Source organism: Pteropus vampyrus, unplaced genomic scaffold (assembly GCF_000151845.1).
Source record: "Pteropus vampyrus isolate Shadow unplaced genomic scaffold, Pvam_2.0 Scaffold152, whole genome shotgun sequence".
Classification (NCBI taxonomy): Eukaryota; Metazoa; Chordata; class Mammalia; order Chiroptera; family Pteropodidae; genus Pteropus; species Pteropus vampyrus.
The window spans coordinates 346,751-365,501 of record NW_011888933.1 but is presented as its reverse complement, the minus strand read 5'-3'; the positions used below and the strand labels follow the sequence as shown (position 1 = coordinate 365,501).

The following is an 18,751-nucleotide window of genomic DNA, read 5'->3' as shown; positions in this document are numbered from 1 at the left end:
TTTTGTTACACAACATGAATATGGTAATTTTATTTAACATTCTCTTCCACACCAAGATTTTCTTGCCTTGGATTGAAATTTGAATCTTCTGAACTTTCATTAATATTTATATGAAATAATTTAATGCTTATAATGTATTACATGAATACGCTATTAAAAAGTCAAGATCATTAAATTTGGAAAGTTGTGTTGCATTTTTTATCATATTTTTGTATTAGCCTACAACTGATAGATTATTTTTTTAATAATTTTTAAAATTGAGGTTTTAAAACAAAGGTTAGCTAACTTTTGATTTCCTCTAGATAATATCAAGCATCAATAATGAAATATCAATTCTAAAATCAACTTTGGCATCTTTAAAATAACATGGTGAGCTGATTTCCAGTTCCTAAATAATTCTAGAAACTCAAATTAGTATATTCATTTACTCAATCACTTATTCAATAGGTATTTATTGAGTACCTATTGTATCATGCTATTGTCTAGGTACTGAGAACATAATTGAACAAAACGGACAATTTCTGAAATTCTTACCTTCATGAAATTTATTTGTAAACGATCCTAGAGATCTTTGGCATGAAGTATTTTGTAATTTTTCTAAGACATAAATGTGAGTCACGTGGACTAGGTGGGTACTCGAATACAAGTTGTCAAGCTAGAGGGTAAACTACACAAGGCATCAAGCATCCACTGCCCAAAGTGGTTTTGTTTTTGTCCACTCAACTACCAAGCAATCTGGCGAATATCATATTTTGCCTCATTTTAGAGAAAAGCAAGATACTATGACACTATTGCAAGTATGAAAATATGTAAAGAATGTGCCATTAATGCATATCAAAGGTCTACTTTACATTGTAGATTGAGCATACACAGGCTGAGAAAATCTACCATCGAAATGGGCCAGCTATTTTTCTCACTAGAAAATCTATGACTCTCTATAAAATCTGGGGAAAAAAATCAACAGAACTTGGCCTTGATATTTTAGGATTTTAAGATTTAAATTATCCCTAAATAGTGCTGAGAATGTGTGTGACCCCTTTGGGTTTGAATAATTTGCTTTGGAAATCATAAACATTGTCAAAAATTTGTTTAAATGTTAGAGTCAGATTCATGCAACCAAATTTGGAATTTCTATTTTTGCAACAAGTGAATCAGATTTAACATTTGGCTTTTGACTACTTGATAATGAGTCATTTGATTGGTACTCTAATGGTCTCTAATTTAAAATTTGTAAATGAAATATGAGACCTTGTATATCCCCAAGATTTAGAAAAATGGCTTAAGGTGAATTCTATTTTATTGCCAAAATAATTAGATCTTCATGGAGAATAATAAAAAGTGTTGTTAGAAATAATAAATCAAAATTATTTCCTTTCTAAACATAATCTATCTATGTGGTTTTAGTTGTAATGGCCCTTATTGACTTAAAGGTATCTATCTGTATGTACAGTTTATTTGAAACTTTTAGAGTGTGGCTATACTTATTGTTAGATATAGATTCAGTGATATCCACCTTTTTTTCTGAAATTTTATTTTTATTATGCCCTAAAGAGTGGCACAAGCATCATGTCTTCTGAATTCAGATTTTGACAAGAGGCACTTCCCTTAGGCTGCCAACGAAAGTTGTCAGTGATATTTCCCTGTAAGGGGTAGCTATCTTGTCAGTGTTGGCAGGCATCGCAATTTAAGCTTTGTCTAGTTAAAAATAGCCAGAATTCGTGTCCTCTTGAACTTTTTACTCTTTTTTGCAAAGACCAAGAGATGTGATATTACTTGAGGGCACAGCTATATATCTAGGATAAAATTATTTAGCCTTTTTTTTTAATAAGAGGGTAAATTGTCCCCTAGAGTATTGAAAACATGATTTTTCTTTAGCTTTTAGGGGAGGGGAAGAAGAATAGTAGTATTAGATAAAGTAAAACCAAACAAACGAACAAAAAATAAACCTCTTTCCATCCTTATATTGCTTATCTGCCCCCCCAAGACATGCAGAATTCCAAAGACATATGAAATAAGTCATGAGTTACTACTTTGTACATTACATTCCACCATATCTGGATGTGCTGTTGTCTGGATTTGCTATTGTGTTCAAGATGAACCCTGGACTTACTGAAAATAGAAATAAAACACCTAACATGAAGTTGGATGAAAGCAAGGCATGAACTACTTCTGCATGACCTAGAACAAGTCAGCTAACTAATGGTCCTTGGTTTTATCCCCTCTTAAAGTATAAAGAATGCTTCCATACCCACCATCCGAGAGTAATGGCTTTTTATGAGCAGTTGTCAGAGAGAAGCCTTCCAGAAGACCACTGAGCAAAACCTGCAAGAGGAATAGTCAAGCTCTTTCAGCAGAGGTGGCCCAGAGCCTCCTTGTCAACCTTCTTAGAAAACCAGTGGTTCTTCCTCTGAATGAATGAGTATCCTCACCTATAGCATTGACTAGACCAATTATGAGCCTCACCTATGGTATATGGGCCAATAATACAGTTAAGTCAAGTGTACTAAGTAATTTACAATTGTGATGACTGACTGCCAAGATTAAGGGGGTGGGAGAATAAGGCATTGGCATATCCTTCAGGATCCTGGGTTGAACTATATACTATTAGACCTTCCATAGAGTAACCATGAGTCCCGATGTTGCCCGTAATATTGGAAGCCTTCTCCTCACCAGTGATCCAAGTTTTATTTTTCTATTCTTCCAATTGTTTTCAAATTATATCTGCCTACGCCTGGGCTCTCTAAGGTTCTCAAGCATTTGACCCTTGGGAGTCCAGGGTAATAGAGGCTCATATTTATAAGATAGATCTGCTCTTTAGTGTCAGCGTTAGTTTTTCCTCTTAAATGATTACGTAGGTGGGAGGGAGTTTGGAGACTCTTTGGCACTACCATTCTGCTTCCGTACACCAAGCACACTGAAAAAACACACAGTGAAGTTACCTCCAATTCCTTTTAGGTTAGGATTTTAAACAAGAAGATCGATTTTAGCAAGGTTCAGTCCAGATGTGGTTCCAAGGATAACATCAAACATTCTGCTGGGGGCGGAAATGTAAGTAGAAGCTTCTGTGAGAAAGCTGTCCTGATTGTGTGGAGCCTTCTGCACAGCCAGCAAACTGTCTCCTTTTCTGCCTCCTTGCCAACGCATACCCCTTTCTTGCTGCTGCTCCATGTGGTCCACTGGTCTGGGAGATTGTCAGCCTCACATTTCAGGTGATGGGCTTCCCATCCTTCCCTGTAAGATCATCAGCAAATTTCGTGCTTTCAGTTGAGGAAGTAAACCTTAATGGGGTGCACTCAGGGAGATGGAAAACCCACTTTATTTTCTGATTTTGTTTGCTAGCCTCCAGCTTCAAGGTATTTGCTCACGCTGCCTCTGTTCTCCTGCACAAGTAACCTGGGCACATACTTTTCCAGCTTCATTTAAATTACTCTTGAGGCAAAGACCGATATATTGAAAATACCCAAAGTCTATAATGTCGATCTTTTGTGCTTCATTATTCATGAAAGTTAGGATATCACTTGGAATGATACAAAACTGGCGAAGCAGAGTTCATCTGTAATTCAAAGTGAAAGGTTGCAAATCCCAGTATACACATCTTGATGGGATTTTTCCTGTCTCTTAAATTGAGTGGAAATAATATCCTATGAGAGGAAGGGAAAGATGAATCCATGTTTCTCAACTGTAGTTGAGAGTTGAAACAGGAAAATTCAAGCCAGATCCTGTCACCTAAACTTCAGGTTCTGGCCATCCATGACTCAAGTAATTTACAGGGTATCAAAACCAGAATTCTCACCTGTCTAATAACTCTTAGCTCCTTGTTCCTCAGCTGGGCAGAGATGGAGTCAAGCAGTGAAAGGAGAGACAAGCACTTGCCTTCTCCAGCAGTTGTCCCCTGATGCTTGAAGCAGTTCTACTGAGCTTAAAAATGTCACTGTCATGGGAAATGGATAGCAAGGTTTTCTGATCTCTTCCAAGGGTACTGGGCTAAGCCTCAGGGTCAGTATTTACATGGACAGAGTTGTCCTCCTTCCTGTCACCCTGACTGTAAGTACACACCACCTACCCTCTCACAGAAGCAATGTTGGTCCCAGTAAATACCTGAGGAGATCAGAGGATCAACCCAGTTGTCCTCTACTGCAGGTGCTGCTGGTCAAAACGCCTAAGCAGAAAAGGATAAGTTGAGTTAACTAACGATCTTAAAGTAAGTAGCGGGGCTTTCGACCTCCAAAGCAATAATCTCAAACTTTCCTCTGGAGAGAATCACTTCTTCAAATGTGCAGATTCCCTGGTCCTATTCCCAGTGTCCGATTCAGTAATTCCCTTGTACTTCTGATGCAAACAAACAATGAAGCACACTTGGTGAAGCACTGTTTTAAATACTGAGAGAGGTAATAAATAAAACATGAAAAGGAAAAAAAAAGGTTTGCTATCATTTTATAATTTGCTGTGCAAGAAATTTTCCATTTAGCCAAGATAGGACAACATTTTAGAAAAGGATTTTTACAGCCGTCTTCTTGTATCTTAAAGCAATGTTGATCACCTTGTATCTATAAGTACTGTTGGTCACTTTTACGTAAAAATCACTTTTTAAAGAATAATTTATCTCTTTACTTGGCTCTTTGCTTATGGAAAGGTTTAACATGCTGTGGCTTCATACTCTGAGTGACAGCTTGCCTTATTAATCCAGGTGTTTCTATCTCCTTGTGGCATGATCTGTTTTCCACTAATAAAATCTTCTATTCTAGCATTTTCCTTCACTTGGGTCCCTCTTTCCAACCAAACGTGGGAGGACATATGGGAGTTTATGTGTTCTCGTGTATGTATGTACTTCAGTTTGGGTTCCTGGATATGTTGTGTGTTGTGAGTTTGGATGTGTTTCTAGATTTTATGTGTGAGCTTGGGGGTTTATTCATGTCAAAACTATTTTAAGCATATTTTATGTGATTCGCACAGGTACAGATTGTTACCAAGAAGATAGACCTCAGCCATGTGACATCCAAATGTGGCTCTCTGAAGAACATCCGCCACAGGCCAGGTAAACAAATAGTTTTTGATAGCTTGAGAAATATTGAATTGGATTCAAGAAATTGACAAGCAAAATTTTTATTGCGAGAAATACCTAATTGGAAGGATGTTTCAAAATCCCGATACTTAATCCTTTTATTAGTAGAAACTTAAGTTAGAAATTTAGACCTCTTCATTTGGACAAGTAATCTCAATTACCATAAATAGACCATTTATTATAGGACAAATTAAAAATTTAAAAATATATAAGATGCATTTATCTCTGTGTATTCAACATTCATAGTGGAGCTTTTTTGAAATATATAGTCCATAAAATACATTGGGCCATATATTTGTACATAATTACATGGGATAAAAGCAGCATTTCTAAAGATTTTTCACAAAATTGTTTTTTTTCTACATTATGTAAAATAAGGATTGTGTTTAAGCAAAGCTGAAAAAATTTATCTGCTGAATTTCTCAGATCCTAGGTCAATAAACATTGTGAATTATCAGCAGAATGCAATGCTTCCCTAACTTATTTGACCATGGACCTCTTGTTTTTCTAGAATATCTTATAGGGCCAGCACTCTAAAGTAAAATCTATATTTATGCTTTCTAGAGATTTTTCTCTCTTTAAAGTACGAATCTAACGTATTATCAGCCATTTTGTTTTCTGAGTAATCTATATTATATATTTTTGCTAAATCCTGCCTTCACGCATATGTAAATAATGGAAAAGTATGAAATTTGTAACTTTCTTGATTTTGTAATATTTTGATACAACTTATATGTACTGTTGAATTATAAAAGGACAAGAGAAAGCAATTGATTTTAATCATCTATGCTTGGCATCTTAATTAAACAAGGTAATAGACTATTTCCATTTATCGTTGTCTCAAATGTTATCAGAAACAAGATATAAGAATGAATCCAGTAAGATTTCTGATCATGAGAAGATTATTAAGAAGGATCTATTAGTTGAAAAGCAAAGGTAGATAAGATACATGTCAAAATGGTTACATGTATTGGAAACAGGTCTAGAAATCAGGCTTCACTTGACAAAGGGTATTCATAAAGCAAATTCACTTGGGATCTTAATGCACAGAAAAATCTTATGTAGATAAAGAAAGTGTAAGATTTACTGGTCATAAAAGACTATTGTCATGGACTCCCACTTGTTTCTAACTCTAGCTCCTACTTCGATAATAACTCAATTCGATGACTAAATTCATAAAGAAGTATTAGCATAATGATCCTTAACTAACAATAGCAAGCTTTTCACAAAGTTACTTTGGAATGCAGACTATCTAAGGAGAATGTAAAGGAAACAATTCAACACCTGGAGGCACGGATTGAAATATCTAGTCTTACTGACTTCACTTCAGGACAGATGAAGCTTGATAAAGATTATATATAGTCTTTCATAATTACTGCTCCTGGTGGGTGTCAGAATTCTTCAGAATCAAAGACATAGATTTCTGAATTCAAATGGACTTCTCTACCAGTTGCATAAAAATTACTAGTCGGACTTCAACAAAAATAGACTTCTCAAGCTTTCTTTTCTGAATATATTTTGGGCTGATATTACATTATTTTCTCCCTCAAAATACAGTTCAACAAAAATTTTAACAAGATTATATTGACACAACATAGAATCATAAAAGAAAGCTTGAAAAGGCAATTTTTATCAGAGACTACCAAAAAATAGAAAAGTAAGATCCCAAGAAAGTTGATCTCATCTAATTGAAACCTCAATATCCCCCAGCCTCTAACCAAGATTAGAATGTTTTATGAATCACACTAATCCCATCACAATCAACAAGTGAGACCTACATGGCCAGATAAAAATTCCTGCAATAATGCATATTTTGAGGGAAGGACGACTACATTTTTCCTGTAAACATGAGTTAAATAACATCGTGCACATTCTAAGCCTCTAGGAGAAGAACGAATGATGTACTTTCAATTTGTAATTCAATAACACCATTAAGAGGTTCCTGGCCAAGTAATTGGGTGCTAATATAAATATCTAGGTGTTGCATAAGAAAAATATCATAAGGCCTCTGTTAAGCCTTAACAGACCTTTCCCTTTGATACAGAAATAAATAAGCATCAGGAGTCCAAAATTTAAAAATATAATAAATAGTCCATGTTTTCTTGGGTATTTTTCCCAAATCAAAATCCCAAGAGAGATGCAATAATAGTAGAGGATCATGTCACCACTAGCCTTCTAAAAAAAATACATACAACCAAAACCAACTTGCTAATGAAAGTAAAAACAAATCTCTTAGGTGGAGACGGGTAAAGGTGTCTAATCCAGCTTCTTTCCAGGTCAAAGACATCAGCAGACACTCAGAAGTGCTCAAGGATAAAATAAAGGACAATAAATACCTACCCAATGTAGAACTCCTTACATTTGCAAGCTTGAGAAAGGCAGAAAGACATTCAGAGATTGGGAGCCAACACTGAACGGTGGCACGTAGCACTGTTATCTATCAGCAAATCCTCAAGTTTTAGACTAATGAGCAATTAAGGAAATGGCATTGTCAAAACTCTCTTAATATTATCATGTGAAAGTCAATGTCAGATAGATTTTATGACATCTGTACAAGAACTGGATCTCCTAAGATTCTATTCCTTTTGCTCCACCTACTAATTAAAATGAGAAGCTCTTAAAACTTACTAGTTATAGAAAGTTTAACTCCTGATCTGGTTTTATCAGTCAAGCTATCAATGTTGAAAATTTACAAGTGAATATATTAGCCATATATGTACACCATTTCTAATCTAATAGTTCTTTGGACAAGTGACCTATTACCATGAAGAAGAATAAAAAACTTCATCTCAGTAAAATTTGCTGCCTTTGGAATAAGAGACTAAATATTATAAGTTTTAGAAAAGATGCAACAATATATTTTCATTGTGTTATTTTTAGAGTATTTATTATACAGATAAGAAGAACCCCTCTGATATCTTAGGCAAGGCATGGGTAGAGGAGAAAAGTATTAATATGTAAAGTAATTCATATAATGGTAAAAAAAAAAAAAAGGATGTCATTATCTTGCATGATATGGGGAGAATGGTATGGACTAGAAATTCTAAAAAATTTCTTTCACATCCATAGTCAAAGGTATAGTAGAGTTAATTAAGCTTGTGGTTTGCAATGGTCTATCTACTGTAATCATTTTTGAGAAATATAAGTTTTAATTTTAGCAAGGCATTTAAAAGCCTTTCTCCTCTCATAGGTGGTGGGCGTGTGAAAATCGAGAGTGTAAAACTGGATTTCAAAGAAAAGGCCCAAGCTAAAGTCGGTTCACTTGACAATGCTCACCACGTACCTGGAGGTGGTAATGTCAAGGTAAGAAACAAGGTCAGGAGCTGATCGTATCTTTTTTTTTTTTTTTTTGATCCTTCTGAAATACTCTTTATCAAAACAAGTTCCAGACTGAAGATCTAGACATACAGGAAGTAGGGAGACAGAGCTGAGTAGACGTGAGGTTAACATCAGCTCTGGGATATAAAGATCTAGGGGCCACTTAAGATGGTTGAGTTAACAAAGACTGATGCTTGTCTTGAACAGATTGACAGCCAAAAGTTGAACTTCAGAGAGCATGCTAAGGCCCGTGTGGACCACGGGGCTGAGATCATCACACAGTCTCCAGGCAGATCCAGCGTGGCATCCCCCCGACGACTCAGCAACGTGTCCTCTTCTGGAAGCATCAACTTACTCGAATCCCCTCAGCTTGCCACTTTGGCCGAGGATGTCACTGCTGCACTCGCTAAGCAGGGCTTGTGAATATTTCTCATTTAGCTTTGAAGTAATAATATTTAGGCATGAGCTCTTGGCAGGAGTGGGCTCTGAGCAGGTGTTATGTTTATTCTTTACAAACCATAAAATAAATACTCTCATTCCCAAACTCTAGTAATTGTTACAATTTTATAAAAAAAAAAAATGAATAGTATATGCAGAAATTGACTCGATTTCCATTTGCAACAGGAAGACACTGGCTTTACATGAGTACAATTGGACAATTTTTTGCTCTGCTCTGTTTTGCATGGAGTATTATCATTTTAAAAATTGCATTTTTACCTTTCATGTGCCTGAAGGCTATCCACTACATTCTGAAAGGCCTTGTTAAAATCCAAGCTGCTCATTTCACTATTCTGTTGCTGGGTGAAAAGATAAAACTGCCCATTTTAACTTATTACAGGTTAAATTAAATCGAGGAGTCTGATTGCAGGAAGGGAAGAGCATGTAAGAAATAAGTGTTTTTTTAAGTGTTATTTTGTATAAATGGGAAGAAAGATTCGATTAAGTTATTAACATTTGGGACCTGGATAATTATATCAGAGTATAAGTCAATTCAATAAATTATTTAGCTAATTAAAAAATAGTTACGAAGAATTTGAGCTGTATTTGAGGAAGTGGTATAAAAGTGCTCTTTTAGGAATGAAGCACTTTGATTAGGATGGACTCGTGTCTGATTAGAATGTCAGTTGATCAGCTAGATTTGTGTCCACACTACCAGTCTCACATCCCCTTTCCATCTGTTTGATACAGTATTATAGATATAAATATATATATATTTCTCTGTGGCCATTTGTGATATTTCCTCATATACTTGAATATTATACTTCCTTATTCACAGTATCTGTGTCTCCTGCACCCTTTGGTGTTGCAATTTTAGGTATGTGAAAGTAGATGTTAGCAGGGTTCTTTCCCTATTTTAAAAAAAAATACATTAAAAAAGACAAAAAGTTTTAGCATGAAGTTGCTTTCTGTAACAACTCAAAGCTGTAACCCTGTTTTAGTGCCAGATACAAGTCTCTCCCGTGATGCTAGAAAATTTAATTTTCTTTGCTTTCACCAACATGGAGTTTGTGGGGGTGGGTCCAGTTATACATAAAAGGGTTTACAGACTGTTGGTTTAAGATTATGGCTTATCTTATTTTGAATCACTGAATAGTTTGGGTTTTATTTCTGTGATCATTCATGAAAGACATTAAGATTTCTTTTTTTTTTTTTCCATTTGCTAAAGTTGAAACTAACAGTGTGAGTTTGGGACACGTTATCCCATTCTTTCAAATAGTACCTGCTTATTAAATTATCTGATGGGAGGTATTTGGCTTTCTTACCCAAAGATTCCTTGAGTAGAAAGGAAAAAAAAAAAAACAACTGTTTTTTGAGAAGCTACAGCTACAAAACATTTGAGATGTAGATATCTAAATCAATTTTTCCAAGACTCCAACATTGCACTCTGTAAAGAGGAATACTGTATGATTTAGTATTACTTATCAGTAGATAATACTGTTCTGACTTTATATACAGTCCAGAAATCACAAATCAATTTCTCTCACAAATCATTCATCTTAGACTTATGAATAAGCAATGAATTAGTCAATGGACTGAATAAAGCAGTGAGTTACTGGCTGAATGGATGTATTTTAGTATTTTATCTATACTTTTTCTTGCTCAGGGCTGGTGGGTTGGATCTGAACAATTACAGACAAATGATCTGGTAGGTGTTTGATTCCTTTGAGTCAGGTCAATTCCTAAATATAAAGGAAGAAATGAGCAATAATGAGACAAAAAGGAAGTATCGTTGCATCTAAGAAAGAAGACAAGGGATGCAAAGACAAAGAGACACAGGTGCCATTTTGTGACTCAATGGGTATTACAACCAATGTGACTTCCACAAAAGAAACTCTAGGAGCAACTGTGCACCATTCATTCTCAGCTAAGGTTTTACATAGGCAAACACATCAAACTATTTATAAATCAGTTATTTTATACAACAGTCAAAAAGTTAGAAACTGCCGAGTAGGACTATTGATGTATCTATTTTCTGCATAATAATTGCTGTGAGGTTTGATTTGACCAATCGGGGCATTTTATATTCATCAGTTTCCCTTGAAATGCACCAGAAAATAGGAGAAGAAAGAATAGTTGTGTGGAGACTTATGGTATTTTCTCACATGTTTGATAGTGATAAACAGTGGTTAAAGTTCTCTAGAAAAAAGTTAACGCTGGTTAGAATAGTTTTAACAAGTGAAACAAGAATTTTTTTCAACTTAGTTTAAGTTTTTTATGAAAGTTAAGAATACATAAACATGCTCTATATTAAAATTCAGTTTCTTACAAATACAAATAAAAAAATAAAGATTATATGAAGCACTAAGGTATTAGATTTGGCGTTAAAACAAATATTTATTTCAAATCTCAGCAGAATTATAATGAACAAATGTTCTTCCTTTGTGTGGAAATGTGATTCTTTATAAAGTTAACAAAAAGAAACTAATAATAATTTGTACCAGTAAAAGAGAGAAACATACAGGATAAATGTCTTGTTATGGGAGTGTGGTGGAACCCATCTTGCCTTCATTCACAAGATTAACAACACAAATTAAGCTTTTTGAACACCACACTTGTGGGGACATCCATACGCTGATCTAGAAATTAAAGCTTCATAGTTCCAATTCTAGATCTATTAATGCCAGTTTCTCTCTGGCTTTAGCCTTTGAGAATCTGTTTAAGGATACATAAGTAATCCAGAGCTGTGAAGAGTTAAAAGGCCAACTTCTCCAATGGACTCACTCTCTCTGGGTCACCTGCAACCAAGAATTGGATACCTTACAACGATGCAGGAAAGATCCGAGTTTATGATGAGTTTCAAAGGCCATGTTCATTTAGGAACCAACTCTCTCTGGATTCTCCTGCGGAGTTTCAGCAGGACGATGGGCTCAAATTCCACCCACAAGCAAGACACCTGTGTAACACCAACTAGGTATGGCTAAAGAAGGTTAAAGAGAGAACTCTGTTAAATGGAAGAATGTACTAATGGTAGCTAGCCTTCTTCACACAATCATATAGTAATACAGTAGGAAATGGGATCGTCGACCAAAATACAACATGTCAGTATTATTAAAGAAATAATCTCAGTGTGGTTGATTCTGACCATAGCTGCAATTACAGTTTTTCTCATATTTTTTATGCCACAAAAAGGAGGAAGAATAAACTATTCATGGTCTTAAAAAAAAAAAAAAAAAAAGGTAGATTTATGGCTTGGGAAGGCAAATTCTAGGCCTTCAAAAATTGATGTGCTAAATTCAGCATTGATGTTTGTTTTTTTTTATGCCTAGGATTTTAGCCTCATTGTGTAGGTTGAGGTCAAGTCCCTCTGCAGGAAAAAGCTTATTTTTAAACTCAGAAATGTCAATCATGAAAATCTACTTCAACTTTAGCAAAAAGAAAAAAAAATCAACAAAAAGTATACTCTGTATGCTGGAATTCCATGGTTCCAACACTCCGCTACAAATCTGTGAGGGGTTTCTTTCTTCTGATAATTCTAGAGCCTGTTATCATAGAAAGGCATTTCTTCAATGGCTGGTTGTAGTTAGTTCATGTTTTTCAATCAAAATTTGCAAATGTATTTGTTGCTGTATAGTGATTGTTTTGCAAAATAAAATTGCTTGTCATCTAACTGATAGCTTCAGATTGTTATTTCTTTTCTGGGAAAAAAATTATCCCTCGTTCATATGGAAATGTAAATATATGTATATACTGCGGTATGTATTTGTGTGTGTGTGCATTATATATATGTTGTTCAATCCAACCAAAGAAAAATTGTAAAAAGAAGGCTACTACAGTTATCTGCTGAATTCTTACTTGTGTCAGGCCCTGTAACTATTGTATTAGGACACTATGTGTTGCAAGTGACAGAAACTTAAATCGAATTGGCTAAGCATAAAGGCAAATTTACTGACTCAAATAACCAACTAGGCAGGAATATTTGCCTTGGGCACGGATGGATCTGGGCTCTCAAAAGATATCATCAGGACTTCCTTAGGCAGGCAACCCTTTCATTATGGTCATTGGAAGCTCCAGATTTCACAACCTACAAAGAAAGCCTCTTTCTCAGTACCACTAGCCAAACGCCAAGGTCTGAAAATCTTTGAATTACTTGTGTCACCTGCTCAGTTGTGCTGATTGGCCAAGCTTGGGTCTGTATCTAACTTTATCACAGGTGGTTGGGATAGGAGACTGAAGGGAGCAGTGACCTCATCTGAACTACATGAACTAATAGTGGAGAGGAAATGTTCTTTCCAAAGTAAAGTCAGGCTGCTACTGCCAGAAGAGAGAGGAATTAGGCTGTGTAGGTCATAAGAACAGACATCCTCTACATCCATACACCCTATTCTCTATCTTTATTCATCCTTTAGCTCCTTGCTACTCAAATTGTGCTCAGGCTTCACCTAGTTGCTTCTTAGAGATGCAAATTTTCAGGCCCCACCCAGACCAATTTACAACATTCCCCTAGGCAATATATCTACACATTAAAGTTTGAGAAGCACTCAGCTCATCGGATCCTTACTAATGCGTTAAGGAGAAAGAACTCTTTTTGCAGTCTACTAACGCAGGTAAGAATTATTCCCAAGGCTCCTTAACTGTTGTAAATAATGCTGCAATAAACATAGGGGTACAAATATCTTTAAGAAATAGTGTTTTCAGATTTTTCACGTAGATACTCAGAAGTGGGATTGCTGGGTCATATGGTAGCTCTATTCTTAATATTTGGGCGGCGGGGTTGTGGGGGGCGTGAGGACTGTTGTCCTCAGTGGCTGCATAAATTTATATTCGCACCAGCAGTGTGTGATGGTTCCCTTTCTTCACATCCTTTCTGGCACTTATTGTCTTATAGATAAACACCATCCCAATGCAAGTGAGGTGGTATCTCATTGTGATTTTGATCTGCATTTCCCTTGTAGCTAGTAGTGTTGAGCATTGATATATATATAATCTGTTAATCATCTGTATATCTGCTTTGGAAAAGTGTCTATTCAGGTTCTCTGCCCGTTTTTCAATTGGATTGTTTGGTTTTGTTGTTGTTGAGCTATATAACTTTATGTATTTTGTACATTAGCCCCTTATCAGAGGTATCTTTTTGAAATAACTTCTCCCATTCATTTGACTGCCTTTTTGGTTTTTTGTTTGTTTGTTTTTGTTTTTGTTTTTGTTTTTTTTTCCTGTGCAGAAACTTTTTGGTTTGATGTAGTGCCATTCCTTTTTGCTTTTATTTCCCTTGCCTTTGGGGTAAAGTACACAAAGACCTCTCTGAGACCAAGGTCCATAAGTTTAGTGCCTGTGGTTTCTTTTATGCAGCTTCAGGTTTTATATGCAAGTCCATTTTGAGTTAATTTTTGTATATGGTATCAGATTGCAGTGTGTGTGTGTGTGCGCGCATGTGTGTGTGTGTGTATGACTACTTGAGACAACATCACCAACTCTGATGTCAAAGAGTTTGGTTACCAAATAGTAGAAACTTGTGACTAACGAAAAAATTTTGGAAGTGTTCCAGACCTCAAATCATTCTAATGTTACTGAAACCTACTACTTTTACCAACGGTGTCATCACCTTCTATTCAGTCTTCCTTTGCTAATAAAGCAGATTTGGTACAATCTAGCCAAAATCATGAGAGTTTCTCTTTAATGATGTTTTTTAAATTAGCATCCATTTTGTCCTTCCAGGAAGTCTTTAAAACCACAAGGGATTGAGATATTTATTTGGTGAGGTGAGTCACAATGAAAGTCTTATTTCCTTTTTATTATTCAACAAGGCAAAGAATTTATTTGCCTTGAGAAGGGACAAGTAACTCAGATATAATGTAGATGACAAAATAACTATATAGCTTATAGAGGGGGAAAATGTTCCTCTTCTTTTCTATGATGTGACACTATGTAGAACTATGTGCCCAAGTAAAACTATGACCCAAGTAATTTGAAGCTAGAATGTCAAAAGTACATAGCCCAGCAACCTAGAATTGTTCCAAAATACTGTCCTTCACTAGGTTTTCCTGGGTATGTTGAAGAAGCATCATGGACACACTCCTAAAAGCCCTCTTTTAGCTTTCATGCCTTTTTGTCACAAATACACCATAGCTTTTCTCACTTCTAGTCCTTCAAATTCCATTAAAATCTCCTGCCCCATGCCTGGTTGAGGTAATAAACCGTGGCCTCCAGATGTTCTTCACTAGCTTGCAAAGCGTTTTCAAACTGAAGAAACTTCACGTACATACACCCACAAAAATATACTCACATGCTCATTCGCGCTCATGCTCGCTCGCTCACTCGCTCTCTCTCCTCTTCACACATGCCGGATTTGGACCTTTGAAAAGTTAAAAAAATTGGCAACACCAAACCTTCATTTTCTCATGATTACAATCAGCTGGAGCTCGTCCATGGATACCTATGAGATGGGCCCGTTCCCTCCCCTTGGCTACAATGCCGACCGGAGCCTGTTGTTATTCCCAGGCCACTTCATTCACTCTCACTCATTTTTAGACTCTATTGATGTAGAAGTTATCACCTCTGGCCTAAACCCGCTTGTCTTTTTCTCCTTCTTTATTTCTTTCTCGTTCTGTTAAACAAAAGCCCAAAAGAGCAAGTCTCTAATTCTAGAGTTGGGGATGGAGAGGTCAGGTTAGGTAGGTCAGATCAGAATCCTCAGGAAGACCAGGAGTCTAGGAAACCAATATTTACTAGATTTTTTTTACCCTTTCTCAATGAAGAAGGAAAAAAAAAAAAACCCTTTAAGTAGTATTTATATCTGACCATAGCAGCTGGTAACTTTCATGTCCATGATAAACACATTTAAGATTCTACTCTCCCCTATCTCATTAAAGTAGAGAAAAAGGAAAAGTATAGTGGAGTTTATTTCCTCATTTCCCTATCCAATGAGAAAAATCTCATAGATAAGTGAGAAATGATAAAAACTATCAACTTATTCAGTAGGCCTGAACTTATAGGATACTTGCTATTACTTTCGGAAGTAAAGAAAGGCACAGTGGAAAGATATTCTAACCTAGTCAAGAAAGCCACATGTTCTTAATCCCAGGGCTGATATTCAGCCCATATGTATCTTATTCAGCTGAATAAGTTATTACAATATTGAAAGACTTGCTGCCCAAACCTTCTTCTTACCAATGCCCACCTTCGGCCATCCAGGCCTATGCCCCAGACTCCACAGACCTCTAATTTGAGTACCTATAAGGTTAATACCTGGTATAGCAGAGAGCCACCAAGATACGGTTTAAGTGTGCCCAAAAGTTCTGCCTTCCAGGCATCACCACTATGACCCCCTCAGGGACTCTGGAGGACTGGTCTGTGCCTTGCCAGCCCTTAGAGAAAGCCCACATGGTCTATGCTGCCACAGCTCTCACTTGCTGTCAGCGCCAAGCTGATTGAGAAGGGAAAGTTTCGATGGTGAGATGCCCAGTTGGAAGAATGCACAAGAGGCCGACATGAGAATAAAATGGCAGGCACTAACTTTATTGTAGGGAGTGCAGTTCTTTTGGGAGAAGTGCAGCCTGTTGTGGGGAGTGGGCTCTGCTTCTGCTCTTCTCGTGCTCCCCGCTTTTGCTCCCCAGAGGACCATATGGCTCCACACATATCAGAGTACAATAGTGGCATTCAGCCACACATGCATGCTATAATAAGCTGATTTATGTTTATATATTGTAGGCACAGGCACCCTACTACACTAATGTAACATTCTAAATCCGGGGTCCTGTTCCTAGCATGAGCCTGGATCCTAGCCAGATCTGGGACCAGCCAGGCCTGGGACCCACACTTGCCTATCCCTGTTCCTGCATTGCCCACTTACCATAAGTCAGAAGAAGACTGGAGTCCCATTGAGGTGACAGCATCTTGTTTGGCATCCTGGTAGCAAATATCTGACGCTCATCTTGACTGTGGTCATCTGCTTCCAGTCCTCATCTCTCTAGAACTTCTCTCATATGACTGCTTATAGGAACTGCAAGTCACCACAGGACTTTAATTCTTACCAGAGTATAGGGATGGGCAGTAGGCACCAAGGAAATAATGGAGGCTCCTGAGGCTAAGAGAAGGTTGCGAGCAATAGATAGAACTATGGCGAAATGTGGGGCTAACCCGGTGCCTAAGGTAAATCCTATTTTTGTCCCCGTTGAAATGCACCTCTGCCTAAAACTCACCAAAAGTCCAACTGTAGTGGGCATTAACAACATTAATTTTATACTTACTTAGTGATTATCTTTGCCAAGCATCCTTATAAACATACAATTCCCATGAGTACTATAATTATTAATGTCCCCATTTTACAGATGAAGAAACTGAGGCATAGAGAAGTTGTTTAAAACAATGGGCAGAATCAGAATTTAAACCCAAGCAGCCCAAGATTTGACCAAAGACTAAAAAATGTTTACATATTTGCTATTAATTCAGCAAATGATGAAAGAAGATTATCAGTCATAAACTATACCATTTATGTAAAGAGATTCTTTTATTGTAACACGTCATCCAATGACCATTAAATAGGAAGTTATCGAAACAATTTTATGCTTTTCCCTATATGAAGCTCATACAAAAACATTATTTAGTATGTGACATATATGCCAAGCAAAGATCAACAATTTCTAATAATCATCAATGTATTTGGAAATTATTAGGAAAACTAGATGAAGTATTTGAACTACAACATACATCACTTGACAAGTAATTTCAAATTCATATTGTTTAGAGAATAAAAGCAGTTTTTTCCAACATACAGTGTGCCAATTGTTACATATTTTAACATCGCTATTTTTTCCAGAACCATACAACTTTCTTAAAGGCTGTTTTTCCTTCTCTCTTATGACACCAATAACTGAATCAAATTTCTTGCTTTTATTACAGCATGGCATGTCACTTAGATTTTCCTTATGAAACAAGGATCTACAATTTATAGCATAAAATATTAGAATGCCAGATTAAGCCTTAGACATGGAGTGCCCACTTCAGATAGTCTTATTTGATTTCTAATATTAGAAAACCAAAATATGTTGATTTTTATTAGCATCAGAAAACTAAGACACAAATAGATACCAAGAAGAATTTCTCAGCTATGGTTCTGCTTCAACTGTAGAAAAAAATTTAAAAACACTTATTATACGAACACCAAAGTAACAATACTTTGTCTTTTCCTGTGTAACCAATGTGTGGAACAAGCATGACTCATATGAATTGTGATCAAAACATAAGTTTATTTTTGCCTTTCACGGTTCCTTTAAACATTATGGAAGAAATCTTCCCCTGCCTCAAGCTGAAGACTTGAGCAGACTCGTGACTTTTTAGTCACTCTCAGATAGTAAAATTCTTCTGGTTATAAAAAGAATCTCAGTTATTGAAAAAAGAGTCAATTCAGAAATTAAAATGTCCAGTCCATGGAACAGTCAAAACCTGGAACAGTCAAAAGCTGCTGGCATAAGATCTGTACTCTTCCCCAGTGTGGATTGCCCTTTGCTGTATGCCTGCATTGGGAGTGGGGTATAGCCTTTCTGTACTCTGTGGGCTCACTCTCTTCTTTCTGACAGATGCTGTTTTTGCTCCCTCTGGGTAGAAAACTTGGAGAGTAAGGATAAGTAAAGGAAGGTGATGTAAACATTTGTTTTTTCTTTCTCGGTGGGTATCCAGCTTCTTTTCTGCTGGCTTCTTTCCCATCCAGACTGCCTTACTGGACAGGACATAAGACAATTGCTCTTTCTTCATGTCTGTCCCCTGTATGGCCCTCTATTGGCTATTGTGTATTGCCTACCTACTGTAGGAGTAGAGCCAGCTTCCAACTTAGCAACACTCCTTGGACCCCACAACCAGAGTTATCAGCCCTCCTTTGGCCTGATGGGGAAATCTAGTGTCTTCCAACATCCTGGAACCCATTTCAATGCTCTCCAG

At 36.5% G+C, this 18,751-nt stretch overlaps 1 protein-coding gene across 17 annotated transcripts in view; it reads left to right on the top strand.

Moving 5' to 3' along the window:
• Positions 1-12,488, top strand: part of MAP2 (microtubule associated protein 2) — a 259,216-nt gene extending 246,728 nt beyond the window's left edge. For all 17 annotated transcript variants that reach the window (XM_011369630.2, XM_023536262.1, XM_023536263.1 and 14 more), the window contains 4 exons: positions 2,956-3,048; positions 4,954-5,035; positions 8,253-8,365; positions 8,588-12,488. In XM_011369630.2, coding sequence (XP_011367932.1) covers positions 2,956-3,048; positions 4,954-5,035; positions 8,253-8,365; positions 8,588-8,803 — 504 coding nt within the window. In that variant the 3' untranslated portion in view covers positions 8,804-12,488. The remainder of the gene's footprint in view (positions 1-2,955; positions 3,049-4,953; positions 5,036-8,252; positions 8,366-8,587) is intronic.
• Positions 12,489-18,751: the final 6,263 nt, after the last annotated feature.